Source organism: Phasianus colchicus, chromosome 3, assembly GCF_987193195.1.
Source record: "Phasianus colchicus chromosome 3, bPhaCol1.hap1.1, whole genome shotgun sequence".
Classification (NCBI taxonomy): domain Eukaryota; kingdom Metazoa; phylum Chordata; class Aves; order Galliformes; family Phasianidae; genus Phasianus; species Phasianus colchicus.
The window spans coordinates 68,493,990-68,518,687 of record NC_143438.1 but is presented as its reverse complement, the minus strand read 5'-3'; the positions used below and the strand labels follow the sequence as shown (position 1 = coordinate 68,518,687).

At 36.7% G+C, this 24,698-nt stretch overlaps 1 protein-coding gene across 10 annotated transcripts in view; it reads right to left on the bottom strand.

Moving 5' to 3' along the window:
* Positions 1–2,142: 2,142 nt before the first annotated feature.
* Positions 2,143–24,698, bottom strand: part of RALYL (RALY RNA binding protein like) — a 371,649-nt gene continuing 349,093 nt past the window's right edge. For all 10 annotated transcript variants that reach the window (XM_090137773.1, XM_090137774.1, XM_090137768.1 and 7 more), the window contains 2 exons: positions 23,017–23,195; positions 2,143–5,307 (listed from right to left, as the gene is read on the bottom strand). In XM_090137773.1, the coding sequence (XP_089993899.1) occupies positions 5,290–5,307; positions 23,017–23,195 (197 nt within the window). In that variant the 3' untranslated portion in view covers positions 2,143–5,289. The remainder of the gene's footprint in view (positions 5,308–23,016; positions 23,196–24,698) is intronic.

The window sequence follows — 24,698 nt, the reverse complement described above, 5'->3', positions numbered from 1 at the left end:
CACTGAAGGTACTCATTTAGTAATTGATATCAGCAGTTATCCCAGGGATGAATTAAATGCTTATTTTCTACAACATTAGCTGTCTCAAGGAGAAAAAAAAATCTAATTATCCAAAGTACAAAGCAGTGGGGGAGTATGTTTCTTTTCCTACATACATGGCTAGGCATCATGGAAATATTCACACCACAGGGTTGTGGTCACACAAAGCTTTTCCATTACTTTATGCTGTTAAATATAAATAGCCAAGATAATCTTAGCTTTAAACATAAATATTAGAGATATTTTTGTTTGTTTAACTAGATTATTTGGGTTTATGAGATGATATGATAACTATTTTTTCTGATAAACACAACATCATCAATAATTGTTAATTCTGTTCACAGAAGTGTGGAACAGCAAACTTTCTTTGAAAGGTTAATCAAATAAATACTATAGGAACCCCAAGGTCAATGGAAAACATCAGTCCCCTTGGTCTCTAATGAGGTAGTAAGACCAACATAAAAAAATAAAAACCACCACCATAAATCCTTCATATGTTCTATAGCACTTTGTGATCATTCTAAGCAGATTTCCTATCAGTTTTCCTGAAGTGCTCATTGTATATTCTGTAAATGCTGTACACAGGTGAGCAATGTTTAGAGCTAAAGCTACAACAAGTTGTGCAAATTTTACTTAGCGCACAGAATGTTTGCTGCATCTTTACTCATCTCCTTAGCTAGACTTTCATTTCTCCAGGTTTACATTATTCTTAGTCATGTCTGTCAGTCACTAACTATTAAGGTTTGGCACACTCTGGCCAAAACATGCGTTTTTTCACCTGATTTTTGGGTGTCCAGCTGTCCTTGGCTTCATCAGCATCCTCCTTGTGTGAAAGCCCAGCCATAGAGATCTGATCTGTGTCTGTTGGATCTGAGTGGGTGACTTTTCCAAGTTCTTACTATGGAGAAATACTGCAGGCTTATTTCAGGGAGTATACAGGAGTGAAGTTATGCAGATATATAACCAGGTTACTGTGTGAAATAAGTGAAAAGAAAATATTTTCAACACTTCCGTTCAAGCCATCCCATGGAACAATTAAGGCAAAGAGGCAGGATTCCATTACCTAAACGGGAAACTCCACTGCTCTTCTAGTAATTTTGCATCATTTTCACAGTGGTTTTCCAAAAAGATTAAAAAATAGGAAATATTTTTCTTTGTCCCTAATGGCAGGCTTTGAGGCTCAGAATGTTTCAGTGCCCATTAAGTGGTAGGTTGTTTGACTTCTTATTGATTTAACACTGCAGGATGCTCTCCCAGCAATCTTGGCTTATTGATGCCTAAATTTCAGCAAGAGTTGCCTTCATGCTCAGTATCATTCGACACAGAATTTAAGATTACCAGTCAATTTTCTCAGTAATATTTATCACATAAAATCTTGAAAATTCATGAAGCTTGTTGAAAATTTGGCATAGTTGTCACAAAAAATACATTTACAGATGTGAAAATTAAGTACCATAAGTAAGTGATATGTACTTAATGATAGCTTTGCTTTTTGACAGTTTGAGTATTATTTAAAAAATTTTCTCATAGACTTCCTGGATCAGTTTTCCTTAGCTTGTCTACACTGTAGCACCTTATGAGGGGAATGACAAACAATGAATAAAAATAAGTTTGAATGCTGAACAGAAAATGATAATGATTCTTGATATGTGTTTCATAAATTAATTTGTGCTGCTTTAGTAGTATATGAGACTTTAAAGCTTCCAAGATAAATAAAATCTATTTCTCATTTCCACAAATTCTGTAAAATTTCACTACTGGACCTTCTCCACACCCCAACAAATTTCTGTTTTCAGGACAATAGTCATATCTCAGATATCTTTCAACACAGGAATGCTCTTCAAGTTTCTCAAACTTAAAAATATAGAAGTGTTTAGCACATTTGTCTCTTCCCATTTATGTAAGAACTTGTTACTATGGATTTCTGCTCCTGTTTGTTCTGCTTTGGAAAGCTGTGAAAATATTGCATAGAAACACACTATTCTCACAAAATTCTAAACAGTAATTTTCCATGAGAGAAATATATTTGTCCCAGAGAGTTTCTTAGTATCAGATGTTAGCAGAAAAAAAAAAAAATGCAAAACTGAGTTAGTGCATAAATCAGAGAAAATATTTATTTACAGACATGTAAAAATTATGTTACAGCATTTTAAAGAAAACTGTAATGAAATATCAATCTGCTTGACATGAGAAAACCCCAAATGCTTTAATTTTGACTTGCAGTGGTGGTGATTAAAAACATGACTGCTTGCAATATTGTAGCTATTATCTACATAGTTTTATTACAGTGATTTTTCAGAACTAAAAGTGGATCTACAGACAAAACTAACAGGGACATTGACAATAAGTAATACAAGAGTTTACAAAAGTAAAAATATTTTTATTGATTGATTCAAATTTTAAAGCCTTTTTTAGTAAATATTTTCGATCATGCAGCTTCACAGGCTTGAAACAAATATTCGAAATTCACAGAGGATGTATGCCTTTGTTGAAAATGAGTTAGTTTAATTCAGGACTACTCATTTTGTGACTGTTGACTAGCCAAACTACTTGACAAGATCCTTTGTTTCCTATTCTTCCATATTACAAGGGATGAACAATCTTAAAACAAAAACACAAAATGAGAAAACCCCACACAAATAACAAAACCAATGAAAAATATGTATATGTTTTGATGGCAGACAACACTGAGTGTACTGCATACATAGGTATAGAACTGTCAAGCTCTACTGAAGCTACCAGAATCCTCTGCAGTGATTTGAAGCAAACATGCTGTTAAGAAACCTTGCGAGTAATAGACTGCATGGTAAAAGAAGCTTCTGGCTTGCAAATGAAATAGTGTCTCATGACCTTACAAAATCTATTCAGGACTTAAACCGTGGTGTGAAGAAGGGTTGACATTAAGCCTATGAAATAATTTCTTTGAATATATGAACTTAAGATACTGATAGGAATATGTTTCTAAAAATTGGAGTGCTTGTGGGTGATAATTAGGATGTAAATGGAGGTGGTAAAGCGAAGAAGCAGCTAGCAGTTTCCCATACGTAAAAGAGTTGATCTGTTTGGATGGTGTTCTATGTCTTTTAGAGTCAGTCAGCAGTTTCTTAAATGGGCAAATGTCCACTAAGTTTTGTACTTATTTTAACTGCCAGCCAAAGACAGAGCTCCCCAAATGACAATTCTTGTTGCATTTTGGCCATTAAAGATGAGCATAACCTCTACTATATGGAGAAGTAGTAGAGAAAGTGGGGGAATATTTCATCCTTTGATTTGCGCTAACATTTCTCTTAGATGGAAATATTTTCTCCCTGTTCTGGAATTGTCCCCCTTGGCAGATTCTGAGGCTGCAATTGCTAATGCTCAGGTGTAGCTAATTATACAACTCTTTCATAAGCCTAATTTTTAATGGTGAGCCTATCATCTTGCAAGCAACTGTTTTTTATAGATATTGAAGGTCTGATCTGTTAAAGAGCCTCTTCAATGCTTTTGTTTTTTGTCTTTTTTTTAGCCTATACAGAATGATTAAAAGAGCAAGGTAAAGGTTCATCTGTGTGGAGTTGGATACCAAATAACATGGCAACAGATTAGCTTAGAGAAGAGAAGACCTCATTGTGGCCTTCCAACACTTGAAGGGAGCTTATTAACAGATGGGGCAACGGCTTTTTATGAGGGTGGATTGTGATAGGCCAAGGGAGAATGGTTTTAAACTGAGACAGGGAAGGTTTACGTTAGATATTAGAAGGAAGATTTTAACACAGAGGGTGGTGACACACTGGAACAGGTTGTGCAAGGAGGCTGTGGATGCCCCATCCCTGGAGGCATTCAAGGCCAGGCTGGATGTGGCTCTGGGCAGCCTGGTCTGGTGGTTGGTGACCATGCCTGTGGCAGGGGGGTTGGAACCAGATGATCATTGTGGTTCTTTTCAACCCAGGCCATTCTATGATAGCAGTTAGGGTTGATGTTTTCCACAGTGCTAATGAAACTGGGTCTGAGCTCCATTTGACTGGTTAAAATATTTACATTCATGTCTCACACTTTTGGAAGGCTGTTGCTTTAAATTTTTTCACCCCTACGATCACTTCAAAGGTATGTTTCTGTAGGAGTGTATCTCACATGTGGATGTAAATCAACATTTCTTCCTTGTTTCATGTCATCTGCAGCACTAAGGAGGCCTAGCTCTCAGATGGTTAATGAGTTGATACTCTCCTTAAATAAGAACTTGTACCCATATCAGATGTGCTTTGATACTCTTAATATCTTAGTAACAAAAGAGAAATAATGCACCCATTCTATTTGAAAGGAAATACGATTTATTAAGAAATTCTATGCTGACATTACCCCTGGGACACCTGTAATAATTATTCCAACTTCAGGCTTTTAGGAAGGCTTTTGATGTCTGGGAGTGGACAGACTGCTGCCAGGAAATGAAACAAAGAAGTAATCAGTAAGCCAACTCAGGCTCTTGAATATTGGCAGCATAGGTAATTCACCTAACTAGGGAGGAGACTGACTGTCATGTAAACTTGCCGTATGGCAGCAAGAAACTGCCTTTAGAGATATGCAGATACTGCTGCAGCAACTGCATAGTGTGTGGCAGAGCGCTTATCTGAAGAAAGGGATTAACAAAAGGATCCAATTTACAGTGTATCAAAGATTGCTTTCATAGCTTGACATTTTTACTTTTTAGCAGCTAACCCTGTTAGTAAACATGGTTATTTTAGATGACAAATACAATAAATAAAAATGGAAAATACCATACAATGTTTTTAAATGTGTCACTAATCATAATGATCTTGTTTGAATTAAGCTGTAAACAAGGAAGTGCAATAACACCTGACTCTAAATAGGGTAAAACATGCTAATCATAAAAATAGCTTTTAGAAATATACATTTGTATACAGTGTTTCCCACACCTGTTAAATATGTCCTTCATAATTGTCCTTCATATTATGATACAGTACATTGGCTTTTAAGACATCAAAATTAAAAAAATAATACCAATAATTAGCCAGAGAAAAACACATTTACAATCTAAACCATAAAAATCTGACAATTGTACAGCTTAGAACATATAAGAAATGGAATTTCTAATATTTGAACAGTAATGTCCATTTTAATAAGTAAATTTAATTTTCATACAAATTGAATCAAAGGTGTTACAAGCCAGTAAGAAACTGCAGTTCGCAATTTTCTGTGGGGAATTCAGAGTTTCTCTTCTCAGCCTTCAGGGGGTTCACATGTGGCATCTCATCACTTGATCTGTAGAAACTGAGAAGTGAGAAATGTTTTCATTAGCATGAAGGCACAGAATTTCTTCCAACAGAGCCTCAGAAGGAAACAAGGTAACCAGGGAAAAGAGGGAAGAGGACTATTATGTGATTTTTTTTTTTTATCATAATCAATCCAATATCACTATCTATTAGAAAACCAAGACTGTGCAGCAGTCTTAAGTCAGAGTTCACGGCCAAAATAACCACAGTGAATCAAGTGAGATTGCAGGATCATAGAACCCTTAGAGTTGCAATGGATCTTTACAGGTCATTCAGCCCAACTCCCCTGCAATGAACAGGGGGACCACAGCTAGAGCAGGTTGTTCAGAGCCCCATCCAGGCTGACCTTGAATGTCTCCAGGGATGGGGCATCTGCCACTTCCCTGGGCAACCTGTTCCACTGCCTCACACCCCACACTGCAAAAGACTTTTTCTGTAAATCTACCCTCTTTAAGCTTGAAACCACTTTTTCTTGTCCTATTACCACACTTCTCCTCAGTAATGCTCTGTGAATTACCACTGGATACTTTCTTTTTTAGCAGAAAATAATAAAAGATGCATCTTAGCTGCTTTGCAGTGAAATGCTTTATTTGCATAACATCCGGCCTAAATAAATTGCTTGCAAGATTCTTTGCTTTGGTTTCCTCACACTGCTTTTATACCTCATTCCACACCATTTAAATTGTGTGCTTTCAGCAATGCTTATTGTTACTAGGCTGATGAATCTTTCCTTAGTGACTTTCCATTAATGTAGCCTATTTTATTATTATTATGGCATACATGATCTAGGCTTTAATTTCATGTCCCTTTAATTCTTTTGTTTTGCCAGGCACATTGGGAAGAAGCAAAAATCCGATGTCAGTGAGGCTTTGGAGGGCTTCTCTTCCAGCTGGGGCCTGAAGTAGGTCACATCTAAAAACGTGTCCTGCTATGAGACTGTTAATGCTACCAGCTTCAGAAAGGCATTTGGTGGTGCCACAGGGGTATGCTCCAGATACACCAACTCCACCTACCTACAGAAAAACTGACAGCACTTTCCCAGCCATCTCAGTTTGGAAAATTCACAGTAGAAGATGTTAACAGAAATGGCCTTTTTTTTTTTCTTTTTTCTTTTAAGTGAAATTAACATTAGGGCTGGTCTCTTTCCCTTTGTAAGAGTCAACCTTCAGATTTCCCACTTATTGCAAGGGTAGTGCCAGACTTCTGGTTGCATCCTTCACGCGTAGCCAGGGTGAAGCCATGTGAGATCCCAGAACCTCCTTCTTTCAGTCAAAGCACTCCAAAACTGTTGTTCTCTGCTTGCACAGAGGAAAATCTTGATCTCTCTCTAATTTTAGCTGCTGATATCTGTACAGACTGACTACATCAAAAAAGAATTTTAAATCCCAAGTCTCTGAGGAGACTAATGGCTGATAAGTAGCTATTCATCTCACAAGAAGTAAGAAAAAGCCTGCAGTTCCACTGCACATCCTATCAGCTCTGGGGAGAGTTCCTCTTTTCTCACCATTTTGTCACCTATACTTTGCTCTGCCATTATGCTATTATGAAAAGCAATAATTATGCAAGTAAGAAGAGAGACAGATTTTCAAATTATTTATTGGAGCTTCTTCCCTGCCATAAGCCTTTCAAGCATTTACCTGTCACCAGCACTAAAAAGCTTCATTAGGTTGCTATTATGAAGTGTTATTGCTAACCATCTGGATTCAACTCATCAATGCTGCTTTGCTGTCATTTAGAAACAGTGATAAAAAATTTACCAACCTCACAAAACCGAAAATCCTATATTCTTTTCTCAGCATACAGGCTAGTTACTTGCTTCTTGAAGCAGATAACCTTAAAGGCTGGGAAGAAACTTTAAAATCTGGAACAGTCAAGTTTTATTTTCTCATAGAATGAGAGCAAACCCAGGGTTATGATTAATCTCATGTAATATAATACTAATTTCATTCTATTTCTTTCTTCTGAATGGTGTGCAATTTATCAGCTGGCTTTATGGTACTGCTGATGATATTAAAAGAATCTCATGATGACTAATATTTTTTTAAACTTTTCATTTCCTTCTTGTTACATATATAAAAAGCATCCTGACACAACAAGGATGAACTGAATTACATCTAAGCCAGCAATATGGCTTTCATTTGATGCAGTTCTAGCAGAAAACCACTTATAAAAGCATGATTTGAACATAGTGCATTTTATGAACTGAATAACGGAACAGAGCAGGCAGTCCTGGCAGCCATACACAATCTCAAAGAAACAGTATATACTGTCCTAATTGCCATCATAATCTGAAAAAAAGCTGGAGATGGGTTATGGAATATTTATTGCTTCATTTTCCACCTGAAATTATTTTTGCTGTTTTTCTCCCTGTATGAGTGGCTTTTTGAGCATGAGCTATTGAAAGCACTCTTCTTAGTCACAACACCGTATTTCAGACTTCCAGAAATGCTATTGCTACTGTTAATTCAGTTCCAGTTTGATCCTTCCAGCATTTTCACCAGACTCCAACTACACTAGATTCAATTAATTTTAACTTTGCACTGCCATCATGTATATAACCCCAGAAAGCCGACATTAAATATTAAACACCTGACTAAATAAATAAATATAAATGCTGTTCTACTTAATGGGCTCAAAATATCATTACTAAAAATAACAGAATAAAAATTCAGATAAAATCAGGTAAAGTACAACAAATCTAGAGGAGTTTTCATCTTGTCTTTTAAAGGTCTAATGGTTTTGTCACAGATAATTTTTCCCTGGATAATTCCCCTTTGTACATCTATAGATCTTTAGGAATACCCTACTAGTTAAGGATGCTCTTGAGGAGACAGCCTGGCCATCAGATCACCTGCTAGGTACAAATTCCCTCTATGTTCTGTGCTTCATTGTCACGAGTTACAACACGACAGGAATAGTCTGCACTCTGCCTTTCTCTGAAAAGCATTTAATTAGAAGGTAAACTCAATTTCTGGTAATACACCTTTTCTTGGAGGGAAGGGGGGGTGGGGTGTGTTTGTTTTATTTCAAGCCGGATGGGTCACTGTCTCCCCACCTTTCCCATGCAGTTGGAAGCAGCAATGCTGACTACTACTTTGCAGCCAGGCAGATGCTGCTGATTTTCCTGAGCTCAGTCAGGTGGTCTCTATTTCTCTGTGGGTGTTGTGACTTTTGAACTCTGCAGGCTAGACTCAGACAGAGGTCAGCCTTTTTCTTGCTCCAGTATATTTTTTCTTCCTTACAGTTCTGAAAAAAAAAATAAAGGTAAACAATGGGGAATGTTCTTTGTTCCCCATAAATCTCTATTTTCCTTCCAGTTGAGTTTGTTGGTAAAGTGTGATGGACTTTATCATGATCATCTTCCACATCTAAATGTATACATATAAATCTTACTATCCGAGCGTAAAAATTCTGTATGTGTCCTTGGGAGAGAGTATAAAGTATGAACCTTGACTATATGACACAGAACAACAACAAAAGATTAATGTTTTCCCTTGAAGAACATTAAGAAAATGTTTAGAGGAATATCCCACAGAACATGAATGTTACAGAATTTACAGTAAGATTTACCCCCCAACAATTATGTATAATAACAGCATCTAACAATGTATATGCAAGATGCTGATCTCAAAAAATGTATCTGTACATGGTAACAGTAGCCTTAGAAATTCCCAGAAAATGCAGATAAATGGTGGATGATTGGATGACTGGGCAAATACACACATGAACTTGAAATCCAAATCCTCAAATATCCTTCCCCTTGCTCTCCTGGCTTTTTCCTTGCCAGGCAAACCCATTTCCAAAACTGCATTGCTGAGTTGGTAGCTACAAGGTAGACAACTATAGCTAATTCTGACTCTGGTTTCAAAGCTGCATTTCTACATCTGCAGGGGACTCAAAGGCCAACATCTTCCTGGGTTGTTGTTAGTGTCTGACAAAGATTTGACTGTGGGTTACCTGACTGCCATACTAGCTGCTTTATGCAAAACAGCTGCAAATCCCCCATTGAAATGCACGTGCTGCATTTTTCTGTTACTCACATCACTGGCCATCCTCCTAGCACTTCAGACTGCAATCGTGGCACAATTGCTTTGGTTGTATCTGCCGCTCTTGTCTATACTGCTGTGTATACAGCTAAGAACACTGGATTCAGGACCACAGATGCGACTCTTATTTTCTCTAGGATGGTGTCTTGTGTTTCATCCCTAATAATATTTTTTCTGATTATGAAGTGTAGATCTGGACAGTCAAGGAGGAAAAAAACTGAATGTGTTTGCAGAACAGATTTTTTTCTTTAAACTTGAACCATGGATAATAATTGTGGATTATTCCAGACTTTTTCCTAAAATGAGAAAAATCAGAATGCACTGATTACTGCTGGTTACAAAGCAGTAGAGCAAATTGCCATTCTGTTTGTTTGCTTGGTCTAACTCCAGACAGTATCCTCCCTTTCTGTTAAGCAGACAGCTTGTATTGACTGCAAAAAACAGTAATTTATGTTTGCAGGGTATCCTTGGGGCATGTCCCTCTATCGGCTTTTACATAGCTTTCATCATCATGAATGGAAACCCACAAGCAACAAACGGACTTAGCGAAGAAACTTAATTTTGTGTTACCTTTTACTTTGACACATCTGCTCATTTGTTCATTTGAAAGAACTCTTGTCCCCTGATTTAAAGTATAAAATCTCTACTTAAGTAACAGGTATATAGGTGATTTCATGCAACTCCTCCGTATGAAGAGTAAAAACTCAGTGTAGTATTTGTTAGCAGGGGATATGAATGTGCTACTGTCATTGGTAACAGTTCTGTGTAAAACCTGACAAAGTTATGTCCCTAAATCAATTTTTTTTTTTTTTTTTTTTTTTTACAATGAGCTAATGATAGAATACTCACTGCATATAACAAATGGACAGAATTACAGTTTCATAAATATTAATAAAGAATATTTGAAGGAAACAATTGCACCTTCTTTAAACCTTCCTTCAGATGATGAAACCTAATCATTTTCTTTTGTATTCTGTCAATTGTACTTTAATTGCTGAAAACACTACAGAATCATTTTTCTGCTCAATGAACAGTTTAATTGCTTTGAAGTGTCAGTACTTTTGTGAGTACATCTGAGAATGACTGCTTTACTAAGCAGTGAAAACATATTTCAATCCTTTGTATTAAAATGTTCTATTTCACTTGCTAGCTTTATAAAAATCAGCAGGAAGAACGGGAAGCTTTACTGAATATCCATTTTTCCCCTTGACCAATATAGTTTTTCCTTCGCAGAGATCTATGTGGGCAGATATGTGATGAATATTCTTGGGTTTAGTGGTGGAGACAGGATCTGCTATTGCGAGAGTGCCAATGAGGCCACGCTGCAGTTTTGATAATGGCCAGATGTGAAGGCTGAAGGAATGACTTTCTATGAGAGTTGCCTAGAGCTTTGTTGAGCAAGGCTACAGAGGAAGAAAAAGAAGTGGATCTGTCCACCTTACTTCATTCTCTGGGTTTGGCTCCTGCTCCTCTATTGCTGTTTTTTTTATTTATTTTATTTTATTTTATTTTATTTTTTTTGTGGAGGGTTTGTTTTGGCAGCCATTTTTCTCTACAAGGTCTCTTTTATCTGTGGGAGAAGACACAGGGACCAGCAGCATAGTTTCTTGTGACACTGGGAAGGATCTGAAGCTGGAGGCATTGCACTTTCTGTAGAGTATGAAGTAGGCTTCTCCAAGGAAGAGAAGGTGGAAAAGGTAGGAAAGTGGTGTCTGTTGCCCCAAAGTTTTTACCCAGAATACACTTGCAAGGCTTCCCCAAGTCTTTCAGGGTGAAACCATGCTCCCACCAACCACCACTCCTTTGCATGTTTTCTCCTGGTGGTGTAAAGCAAAACTGGGAAAAGCATGATAACTAAACCAAATGCAGTAAGTTCTCAATCAAGTTGTCCAGAGTTTCCTCAGCTAGCACCAGTGTGCCTTTAGAGCAAATCAACCTCTGTGGGCCCAGTGACAAGTATAGCAAAGGGGAAAATGTTCCACTTTTCTTTATATAAGTGGATAATTACAGCAAATTCCCAAAGGTATGACTCAAAACCACTAATTGTTTTCTGCTTCTTGAGATTTGGCTTGTTCTGTGTGAAACAAGTTTAAGTAAGTCCTAGTCTTGATTATACTGAATGCTTCAAAAGGATGGCTTTAGGATGTAGAGTGCTGTCAAAAAGTAGTAGAATTAATTCTCACTGATTTAACTTCTGATTGATGCGAGGAGCAGAAATTTCCCAATTTGAGGTGGTGATCCAATTAACACCAATTCGAAAGGCAGGTTTGAATACAAAGTTTAGCGTACAAAGGAATTGCTACAACTTGTACCCTGAGGACACTCACTATATCTATACTTTATGTAGTATTTCTTTTTAATATATGCATGTAGGAACTCATGAAGTACTAAAACTTCCCCAAGTTAATCACACATAAAGTAATTGCTAAAGTTTCCTTTATTGCCAATTTAGATTTTAGACAGGTGTCAAAAAACAAAGTGCACCCATGCAGGAAAAAGAAATTGTGCTCAGTCATGGTAATGAGTTCAAGAATGCTCTATCTAATCAACAGCAGATTTTTGATTTATTTGAGGCAGCGATTTTAGTTAACATAAAGAGGACAGCGGTAAAAGCAAATTGTAATAGACAAGGAATGGAGAGCAGATCTTACTGTCTGAAGAAGCTGAAAGTAGTTAGTATGAAATGACAGGGGTACAACAAAACCTCAGAGAAAAAGAAAATCTGTATTCGGAATGTGATCCAAATGGAAAAGACAATGAATGCTGGTCATATTCTGAACAGCATTTTCTTGGTATTTTCATAGAATAGATACCCAGGTTGGAAATGACACACAAGAATCAACTTCTTTCTTTGCACAGGACTACTCAAAATTTAAACCCATTTTTTTCCTGCGTAACACTTATTTGAATGGGAAGTGCACAACATTTTTGTTTTATGAGGATTTCAGTATGTCTTTAAAATTAAAAATTGCAAAAGAAAATATTGGATTTAGGCTTACGTTATTGTTTGCAAATGGTGTGTCATCGACTACCACCTGAGACAGGATCAGCATGACACTGCAAATAGGAACAGAATTTAGACTTTTGATTCTCTGTTTATTGGGTTGGAACACAACTTACTCTTTCTAAAAGAGATTATAAAGCTGTATTGTACCTTTAGTAATGAACTGCAAAAACAAATTGGAAATTTCAGATACACATATCAGCATAACAGGCTGGCTAAGATGGCATTTGATTAACTTCCAAATTTTCATTTTGGCAGATAGAGCTTGTTTCATTCCTCAATGATTACTTTTTTGTTGAGATTGCAATTACAGTTCTACCACCTTCAAAATAAATTCCCTTTTCAGAGATCTATAATGCCTACATACAGATAAATTCAATCTGCTTTTCATGTTTTTAATATTAATCATGCAGAAAATCTTCTTAGTAAACATTTATATTTTTTCAGAAAATTCAAACCTTTTGAAATAATCAGGTCACTAACTATAGCTCTGCAGTTTATAATGAAAAAAAAAAACCAACAACCAGATTTAAAATCAGTGTTGTTTTTTTTTTTTTAATGGAAAAGTAGAAACCTTTTGGCTTTTCAGTGTTTACCTCTGTTTACTTGCATGAAGGCTCACTTCGGCTTGCAGATGAGATTCAACAGAAAAATGTTTTCTCTGAGGGTTTTTTATTCGCTATTCCTGAGGCTCAAGCATACTGATAAAGCCTGTGAAATGAATGTTTTTTAGGGGAACTAAAGCTATTTACTTTCAAAGACTGACACACCAGGAAAAAATGTGTGATGCATGACAATTGCTCAATTTCAGTTAAATCTAAGAATTTGGGGGTTACTCTAATAGACTCAAATCCATAGCCAAGCACAGACCCAATGGCTGGCTTGAGTTCTTGTGAGAGATATCAGAGTCATAGTGTGAGTATGGAAAACACCAGTGTATCCTTCCGCCTCACTGAGCAGTTTCCTGTTATACCGCGTATTGTTGCTTTGGTATTCTCCTCCCATAGGTCTAGGATACATTGGTCATGAATGAGTGATCTAACATCAATCCAACATCTCTCACAAGTCATCTCAAATTTGTTGGTGTCAACTAAAAAGCTGGAAAGTGAAACAAGAGAGACTTTGCCAGCATTATAGCGGTAAAAAATATTTGGGGCAGAAATTGAATTCAGTCTTCATATTTAAAGTTAGTTACTTTGATTAAAAACAGTGCTTGTGTACCAGCCCAAATTTCAGCCTGAGCATTTTTTCAATAAGCCACTATCACCCAGCCTGAAAAGGGATCTGAGTTTGCAGCTGGGAGGTAAATGTTTGGTAGTCCCTGTTTCCACACCATACTCAAAGACTGACTCTTCTGCATTGAACTTTAAGTTAATGTTTGTGATAAATTCTGATTTACTTGAATAAAATAAACACAATCAGTCCGCTAGTACTAAAATTAAGGTCAGTTAATTTATATCAGAGAGGAATTCAGCTCATCTGGGCAGGCATTTTGATTGCAGTCTGAGAATTTCTGGCCTGATCTGACAGCATTATTTGTCTCTAAATCAATTCACAAATATATTTACTTATTTATCTTTTATTGGAAAAAAGTGGAGGTACAGAAGTTGTTGACAGGTGAAGCTGGTCAATTAAAATTAAATATTTTGATGTCTCAAGAACATTATGTACTTTGAATATTTTATTTTTACCTAAAAGCTTAAGATATACAGATAGCACTGCCTAATAAACAAATATAAAAGAACCCGAAGTGAAATGAACACAAAATATTAATAATGGATAGATCTACTGACGGTCAATGAACTGTGCCAATGAGTAGCAGAGTCCACTTCCCAAAAAATAGCAAAGCACACAAACTACCCTTCCAAAACGCCAGTGCATGAGCTTTGCACAAATCACTGTGGCAGTTTCTAAAAAACATTAAACGTGTTAAATGGTGCAACAGCAAAAAAATTCTTTGTCATATCAGACATATTGCCAAGATGTCACCTGTGCCTGTTTCCAAATAGACTTATCTCCCAACTTCCAGAAGGCTGGAAATACCATGTACAAGCCAGTGCTATGTATTGGCAGGCACTTGCTAATTAAGTGTACTTAGGACTAGTCTCACACAGCACTGAGCTTTAACTAGCCATTTCTTCAGTGTGCCTAGGATATTCTATATACCACATTACTGTCACCAGTTCTTACAATATTTCTTTTGAGAATAAAGCAAACAAAAATATTCAATTTAATACTTGTATTGTCATCTATTGACATCATCAATACATCATCTGTTGTCTCAGAAATGGTTTCATTTAAATGAAACTGCTGAACATAGGCTCTTGTATGCTCTTGTATGACGGAGAAGGTGTAGGAGAAGCTCCCCACACAAGATTTCCTGCCCTCTGTGGTATGTTGCTGGCAGTTTATTAATGATTGCCCTGCTGGGCCTGAAGGAACCTGTATGGAATTGCCTTGCATAGAGACAGATTTCAGAAAGAGAGACTTCACTAATAACTCTTAGCAGAAAATGCAGGAAGTTAAATGGTTGAAACTTCTAAAAGGTCAAGCTCTTCAGCCTAGAGAAGAGAAGGTTCCAGGGGGACCTTATAGAGGCCTCCCAGTATCTGAAGGGGGCCTACAGGAAAGCTGGGGAGGGATTTCTTATAAGGGCAGGTAACGACAGGATGAGGGGAAATGGCTTTAAACTGAAAGAGAGTAGATTTAGATTAGATATTATGAAAAAATTCTTTACTGTTAGCATAATGAACCTACACCTGCAGAACTTGTGGGTGCCTCCTCCCTGGAAGCACTCAAGTCCAGGCTGGATGGAGCTTGAGCAACCTGGTCTATTGGGAGGTGTCCCTGTCTATAGCAGGGGATTGGAACTAGATGATCTTAACGGTCCCTTCCAACCCAAACCATTCTGTGATTCCACTGTTCGGTGATTTTATGAAGTTTGATGCTGCGGTGCAATAGAAAAGTTAGGAAAACTCATTGAGGAAGCAAAAATAACAATAAGAACAGTAATTTTCTTGTCTAGAAAGCACATAGTCTTGATCAGTTTGGATTATATATTTGACAAATATTCCTTTCCTACTCTTTGACTGTAGGGCTAAAAGAGCACTTTGGTCTGATCTTAGAAAGAGGGGCCGGGTTTACTCATGTTTACTCTGCTGAGCCACAATGGCGAAGCTGAGAATGGGAGCCAATCTTCCTGATTTCCTGTACAGGTGAAACAGTTTTGTTTTCAAGCTCTTTTGTGTTAAAGATTTTAATGTCTGTATAAGATTTTAATGTCTGTAGTTAATTTATTTACATTCTAAATATTTTAAAAGCTATAAGAGGGAACAAATAATATGGAGTAGATTTAGAAGAATAGATGTGAAAGATTTTATTTTGCTTATTTATTTTACAAATATGCTATTACAGGCTGCAAATATCACACTGCATGTGTGATAACAGTACCTGCATTCTCTGCAGCCTCCTATGTACTATCTAGGGGATATGATGTGAATAATAATTTAAAAAAATATAATGTAGTCATTCAGTCATAGTTAAAACCCTGAACACCACTTAGGAACTCTTCCCCTAAGAAATTGACTGTCAGGAAAAATGGAAAGGAGGAGCTGGTAGCAAGGCCTTTCCAATGACTCACTCACACAATGGTACATGAACAACAAACAAATCTACTGTGATATTGCATATATTAAATATAACAAAAGGGCATGTCAGGAATTTTCTTACAATTTTTGATTTCATGACATACTTTTATTACTTTCTCCATATTTTCAGTCACAGGTTATTAGATTTACTGCAGCTTTGGAAGGTACAACACATTAGTATCTGTCAGGTATGCTGCCCCTAATGACTTTCTTAGCTTGCTCAAGTACAAACATCTTGCACTGATATTTATCAAGTGAATACAATCTTTTACCTATTCATTTGTCTCAGGAATGAAGAACTTCATGTTTCTCCTGATACTGAATGCAAGGTTTCAATGAAGCTCAAATGTCCAGTGCACCAGAAAAAAAGAATTTCCTTGGTCTCAGTAATATTTAAAGTAATCTAAGTAACATTTTTGGCATGACTTTGCTTCATCCATTACCATTAATTAGAATTTTCATCTTTTTTTTTTTTTTTCATTTGAAGTAGTACTTTATATAAGTGCACTCAGCATGTTGCAAACTGCAAGAAAAGCTATTGATCTTTTTGACATGCCTAATCAGCCTAATTCTACTGATAATAGAAGAGTCGATTTGGCCTACGTTGTTGCAATTGACAGAAAAAGATATATCTAAGTGGGCATTGAAAAATCCAGATTGATTAAAATAGTAAATTAAATACTATCAATTCTATGAAATAGTTTTTGTATTTGTTCAATCATGTTATTTGAAAAATGCAAAATAGGGCCTATACTTGAGAAGATTTTATTAGACAAATTTTTGTTCTTTTTCTTTAAATCTTATTCTACTTTCTGCTGAGTGTTTTCAAGAATTCTCATGTTAAGCAACGGAATTAAAGAAAGCTTCACTATTTCATAAATATTTACTACTAAGTTACTTTAATTTTCCTTAACTACTCATAGGAGAGGAAAATGTTTTTGATGATCCTTAGCCAAAGTGCTTGTTGGTTCCATAGATGTAAATGGATTTTGTATCAATTCCCACAAGAAGTATAGCCATTATTATACCACATTTTCATTTTTGCATAATGAAACTCAGTACAGCAAAAGGATTATCCTGAGTTTTGTCTGAGGCTTTTTCCAGTATTTATGTTTGAAATGTTGTTCTTTTTGGTAGAAACAAATCCAATATAGATTAAATACATGCAGTGCAGTGGTGGGAAAGAGGACAGGAATAAGAAATGGAATATTTCTGAAAGGCAAATGTAACTGAATTACACTTAGTAGAAAGGAAACCATATTTGATGTAGAAATAATGGCAGTAAACCTATCCTGTGGTCAGAAGTGAGCTTTACACCATCTCTGTACTTTTTGTTTCTGATATAATTTAATACAATTGCCTCTCAAGACTTCTCATTAGAAGTGAGTCATTATTGTGGAATTCCTATCTAATGCTTGTGTGCCTTTACTATCTTCAGTGTATGCATATCAGCATATAATCACAATTGTGAATATATCCTTCAAATTCCATGAATTATAATATCATAAATCCATTGTATTTGAAATCAATGGAATCACATGAGTCCACCAGAAAACGCAACTGTATGGGCAACTGAATGCTTAAATACTGAACCACCACTGTGCTATTATCGTTATAGTTATTTATTATAAATGATTGACAGGTTGATATAAACTATTCTTCTCTGTCAATGTAATATAAATATGAGTGCTTGTGTATAACTCATTCCAATTAATTAGTTTGTTGGTGTTTTATTAACCATTAGCTGAAAGTGATTTTTTTTTTTTCTCGAGATCTATAGTATTTCAGGCTTTCAGCTAATTAATTGGATGCTACCTTTGGTATTTACAAAGGGACTGAAATGATAAATTATAGTTCATTTTGAGACAGTGCTTCCTTAATGATTGATCAGCACCATGTGAAACAAGTTCAGAGAATTTATATGAAATGCTTTGGTCCAGTTGCTAAATCAGCAGAGAAACAATCATGTAAGGTAGTTCATACATCTTTCACGTTCTCTCCATCACATCATGCACTGCTGATGTCACTTGCAGTGAGGAAAAAGAACTGATTTTAGGGCCACTGAGGCCACCTGCCCTTGAAAGGTCAAAATGGGTGTTGGAATATACTGCAGTATTGTGAATATAGAAGACAATGTCTTGAGAGCAGACCTGAGAAGAGGGACTTGGGGGTGTTGGTTGATTAAAAGCTCAACATGATCAGGCAGTGTGTTCTCACAGCCCAGAAAAACAACTATATCCTAGGCTGCATCAAAAAAAAAACAAGTGTGACCAGCAGGTTGAGGAAGATGATACTGCCCCTCTGCTCTGTTCTCATAAGATCCCACCTGGAGTACTGCCTTTCACTCTGGGGACCCCAGAATAAGAAGGACATGGACCTGCTGAAGCAGGTACAGAGGAGGCCATGAGGATTTTCAAATGCTGGACCAATTCTCCTGCAAAGACAGGCTGAGAGAGTTGAGGTTGCTCAGCCTGGAGAAATGTCCCTTTCCAGCTCTCTTAGGTACTGTTACTTTTATCTAGAGCCTGAAAAAAAGAAGGATCAAACTTGGGTGTCTACAGTCTTGGACACACTTGCTAAGATATATCTATGGGCAAAGAGTTTGTACAAAAATAAATTTCCTAACAACTGTTTGATGACTGTAGAAGATACTCAAACACAGCATGTCTAGAACTAGAGTTCAGATGGGCAATGAAGTTATTGTGGCAGAACAAATTTTCACACTTTAGACAAGTCATAACAACTGTTTGTGGATGTGTCCTTCATCCGTAGAAAATTATAATATAGGGATGAATAACATCCTGATCTGAATGGTGGATGAGGCAGGTGTACAGCTGTTGCATGCAATATGTATGCAGCCAGGCACACAAATGATGTGGTTAAAGCCTCCTTAAATCTATTCCTGACATAATTCAGACTGCAGGCTAAACTACTTCACATTTCTTTACAGCTGATGTAGGCTGAAAGCAGACATGAGGACAGCTGCCATCACTCAGTTAACGTGCAGTAACCTGTTCCTCCAAATAGACTGAGTGTGAATTCAGAGAAAACATCCTACTCCTTAAGCCCACAGCATACATCATAGTGTGCTAGTCACTTTCTTTTGAAAGTAAGAACTAGAACTAGAACTAGAACTAGAACTAGAAATATATATATATATATATATATATATATATATATATTTATACACCATGAGTCCTCTGGTCCAAAGATGACCCACATAAAGAAATTCAGAGATTTCAGTCTGGTAGCATCTCAACTCTGGTGGCAAGGCTGTCATTTTTGAGCTTGCCTTTAGTGACAGCCTTAGGGCTTGTCAGGAGACAGAGGAGACAAAGTAGTATTTTGTTCAGCAAAAGGAGTCCTGCAGTGGGATATTAGCAAATGGTTTGGGAGGAGATTTGCAGCTAAATATGAAGCATTGAGAAAAAAAGTTAGAAGTTCTAAATTTAAGCCAAGTTATTCTCTTCCTCTAATAATATTTCTCAGACTTGCAACTACTTGCAAGTGCTTAACTGAATTCAGAGCATTAGCTATGCCCATCACAAATGGTTTTCTATTTGCTCTGCTGATTTTAGTGTCAAAAGAGGAGATTTTTTTTTCTCATCATGGTCCTAAATACCTTTTGCTTTGTATTTGAAAAAGATTATAGATTTCATTAGAAATGCCCTTTGGAGGAGTATTTCTAATTCGTAGTCTAAGGTTATGTTTTCACACATGAAAAGTTTGTTCTAATTGTTTCACATTTAACATTTTTCCTGCTATAAAAAAATCCCCCTTTTTCTCAAATAAATTGCAACTGGCTCTATGTGAAAAGGACACATTTTCTATTAGTCAGCTCTCCTATATTCCTCAGAAACTTAGTCGTCATAAAACAAGAGAACAACATCTGCTAGCACTTCATGTTTTGTGACAAGCCTATTTATCTGCTTTAATTCTCACAAAACAGAGGGTAATGCCAGACAGACAGTCCCAGAACAGGTTTAAGCAGAGTAAAGTCTAACATTTGTTACTGAGTATTCACTATATGTTTGATAGTTTTCTTACTGAGCTTCTGTTTATTCAGCTATCAATAATTTGAGTGGAAAGTAAAAATATTTTTTAGGAATAGGCCATTATATCTACATAAATGCACGTAAGTAAGGATACTGAAAAACAGATTAATTTTCAACGCGCATCATATTATAACAGTACTGTCCAACACTGCTAAGTATCTGGGTAAAAACTATGGCAGAAATGTACCGTTCAACTTATAGTTGCATCTTCATGGGAAATACCCATTGCCTGAGATTTCTTTGGAGTAATCCTTCACAGAGCAACCCTTTATTTGATATATAGCATTTACTCATTCACCAATCTCCCTAGATTTTACAGAACAAAACAAAGAAAGGTAAGTTATTATCCCATTGCAGCAGGTAGAAAAACTAAGAGGAAGTGACCTCTTCCAAAGATTGAGGAAAATGGCAAGGAAGCGCAGAAAGCACAAGCACTTCACATTGATGGCAATGTAGGTTCTAAGCTTTAAAGTGTGTAAAGTTGGTGTCTTCTTGGCTAGAGGTCCCATATTATTAAGGTGGAAGGCAGGAGGCTGCTCATCTGTCACTGCCCTGGCACTGGGATGGGCTGCACCTGGCTGAGGTGGTGCCCACTGTAAAAGAAGGCTCAAGACCACCAAAAGAAACCTAAGGTACAGAGGTCCATGGAACCTGATGAGATGAACATGAGGGTCCTGAGGCAACTGATGAATGAAGTTGCTAAGCCTCTGTCCACCATATTTGATAGGACATGGCAGTTCGATGGTGCTGCCACTAACTGGAAAGGGAAAAGAATAATCCCCATTTTTAAAAAGAGAAGAAGAGAAGACCCAGGCAGCTACAGAGCAGCCTATCCCACCCCTGTGCTTGGTAAGATCATGGAGCAGATCCTCCTGGAAACTATGTTAAGTACATAGGAAACAAAGAGTTGATAGTTGACAGCCAATGTGGCTTCGCTAAGGACAAATTCTTGAAAAAACCCTATGACAGGGTTACAGCTGCCTGTACATGTGCAAAGTATTTGACACAGACTCACACAATATTTTTGTCTCTAAATTGGAGAGACATGGATTTGACAGATGGATCATCTGGTGGATAACGATTTGGCTGGATGATTGCGCTGAAAGTGTTGTGGTCAAAGTCTTGATGTCCAAGTGGAGACCAATGAGTAATGGAGTGATGTACCTCAGAGGTCATTACAGGGTCCAGCACCATTTCATATCTTTTCTGGCAACATGGGCACTGGGATTGAGAGTACCCCCAGCAAATTTGCTGAAACAACAAGCTGTATGATGTGGTCAACATACTGGAGGGAAGGGATGCCATCCAGAAAGTCCTTGGGACAGGCTTGGGAGGTGGTTCTCTTAGATGGCTTTGAAGCTGTGTCAGCAACATACTGCATTTCAAAAAATGCCAGAATGTACATTTTGAAAGGTTTTTTATTTGGAAGCAGGGGTATGCAAGTTCCAGACTTTCACTGCTAATGAAGTCTTCCCGCACTGATTGCTTTTTAGAAACTTTTCTGCATAAGCCTTTGCTAGATAAAGAATTTCCTCTACATTATGCTTCATTATATAGTGGATATATATATGCTAAATATGCTACATGCTGTAGGTGAAATGACAGAACTGAACGATTGGAAGCTAGTAGGTATTACATTATCTTCCCTGCTTAGTTGTCTGCAGTAGGGAGCGCAGTCCCTAAACTGTGGTCACCCAATTGTTAACATCAGTACAGCTGAATGGACATTAGCCTTGCTGGGATATTATCTACACATTATAACATTTCTACTTCCTACAAATTCAGAATGGTGACTGCTTGCTTATCCCTGATACCTGTTAGAGGAGAGCCTGTTCCTTAGAGAAGAACAAATAATATCACCTATTCTACATTGTATGTTAGAAGATGATGAGATTCATGTTCTCTTGGATTCTCTTTGACATAATGATATTCAGGATTCATAAACTCAAGAGGGCTTTGTGCTAGCTAAAGGAACACAGACACTTAAATTAGAGATATTACTGCCTGTATTAAGCAGTACAAAATGCTGGCTATTTAGTTGCACTGTTTCTCCAGACTTGGAGTTGGTTCAAGTGGTTCCATTTCTAACCGGCTCCTGTTGGCATTACTGAATGATTTTTTTACTGTAGACTTGACAAAATGTGTGTCAAAAAGACATGAGGGAAAGTGACACTGAGCAACAGAAGTGATTTCTTCTCAAATTGGGAAGATATGAAAGTGTAGAAGAGAGAGAGAGAGAAAATGCAGTGTTATGGAATCCTGATGTCTAAAACAATGCAATTGATCCATACTTATTAAAAAAAAAACCAAAAAAACCCAAAAAAAAACCCATAAAAAATACAAATCTGAATATCAAAATATGTCTAAAATATTTTTTAGAACTTTGAGTTTTAACATCATGATAGGCATTTCATGAAAAGAATAGTTTCATGATGAAAATTCCTCAGCCAGCATTTCTTACAGCAAAATCCTCCTGTAAAAAAAATTTGAAGCTGCCATTGCAGCCTGCAGGAGATACACATGAAAGACAGTGATGGAAGTTTACTGTAGTCCACATGGTTATTAATGGGAAAGTTCTCCAGTCTAGAATCTTATCTAGTTTTGAAATGCTCTGGTTAAAACAAATATGCAAAAGAACAAATAAATAAATAAATATAAAAAAGTCCATTTCATTTTTCATCTACATTTCATTGAATGCAAAATAATAAATGTAAAAAAAGTTAAAATATATTTAATTTCCTTTCTAAACTCATCAAGTATATAGAATATATATTCTTTGTTTATCCTCAGAAGTTCCTGTGCCTAACATACACTAGTGTATGAAGAATCTGGGACTAGGTACTTATTACAGAATATCACAGTACCGCTGTGATCTTTTTTGTTAACCCAGATTCTTGGTTCTCTGTGGTTACGTGTAGCAACTGTATAGACAGACATGGCAGGGTTATTCCTTACCAGCTCATTGCTGCCATCCTCATCAAAATCCTCCTCTATCCCATCAGTCATCTCTTCTCCATCCCCATCTCCATCTGGCCCTCCTTCAATTGGATCTTCTGTAGAGTTATCTGCATTCTCTGATATGCATTCTTCTTGAACCAAATCAGCATTATCTTCCATTTGTTTCTTTTGAGCTTCTGTAAGGAAAACATACTCTATAGAAATTCAATAACCTTCCCTATTGTGGCAAAGAAAAGTGTTCTGAGGCAGAAACTTGTCTTTCCCATCTTCTTATAATTTGTTAAAATCCAAATTAATTTCTACTAGTTAAATATGGTAAAATCCCTGATTTTCAAAATCTAATGCATGCATTAGCCATAGTACCAACATGCTCATTCATCCCATGCAATGGATGAAGGTTTGCTTTACTAACAAATCCAGCTTTTTGATTTTCTGGACTTTATCTTGGGAAAAATTGGCATAATCACCATGTATTTATTTACTTGCAGCCAGTGAGAAGTACACAGATCTCTATGCTCGGAGAAACGGATGGCTATTAATTGTCTATAAGTAATCAAAGATTTGCATATATTTGCTGTGACTATCTCTCAACAACCATACAGGCAATAAAAAAATCCTTCTAGATAACTGAATGTATATATATATGCGTGTGTGTGTGTGTATTTTTTTTAAATGGAGTACGTAACAGTTTCTCCCCGTTGGCATAATATGCCACGATAGATGAAAAGATCCCCTCTCACGATGCAGATATAGGGCTTCCTATAATTTCTGCAAGTAATGAAAGTAAAGTAATGAAAAAAAAAAAAACACACAGTTTCTGGGGAGGCCCATAGGAACTGTTCTGGTTGGCTTAGCACAGATAGCTGCATTGGTGTGATTATGTATTTCGAGACTCCAGGATATGCTGAGGAATTTCATCCAGACAGCAGAAATCCAGAGAAGGATTGAGAAGGGAATAATGGAGACAGACTGGATGCTGGAATGGTTAGAGGATGAGAGTTTTTTTATCTGGAGTTTAGATGAAAAGCTTTATTTTTTTCAGAGTGTTTACAGGCAAGAGAATTAATTGCAGGTAACTGGAATGTTAATGTATTTTTAGTCTGAGTGACAATACCCATCAATGACCACATTTCTAGATCAACACTATTTCCTCCTTTATTAGGTTAGATTGTTCTATAACTCTAGCTAGTGTTTCACCTATCTTGTTGAACAGCCAATGATTCTGAAGATTTCTTACAAAGTGTTTTATTTTCAGCTCCATTAATATATTATTTTCTACTCACAACATATAACATTCATATCTGCTCACACTTTTCTGTATCATAATATTGTCAATGCATTTATTTTTCTTCTAACTCTGCACATTTATTTTACATCTTACTTTCATCTCTTCAGTCTTTGCTCATCTCTAATCTCTCACTTTCAAATTTGTTTACTGAAGATACAGAACAATGAAGATTTTTTTCCCTTATTCACATAATTTCTGCTGAAGGATTGTTGTTAAAGAACAGAAAGTCATCGTAGATAACTGCTTTGAAAGTACTGTGTTCATACATATCAGTAGAAGACTCAGCCCACCTTTCATTTGCGAGGTGATATACACAATACCATGCTTGCTATAAATCACTGTTACTTGCCTTACTGCACAAGGAAATGTGGGTTGTCAGCAACGCCTACTG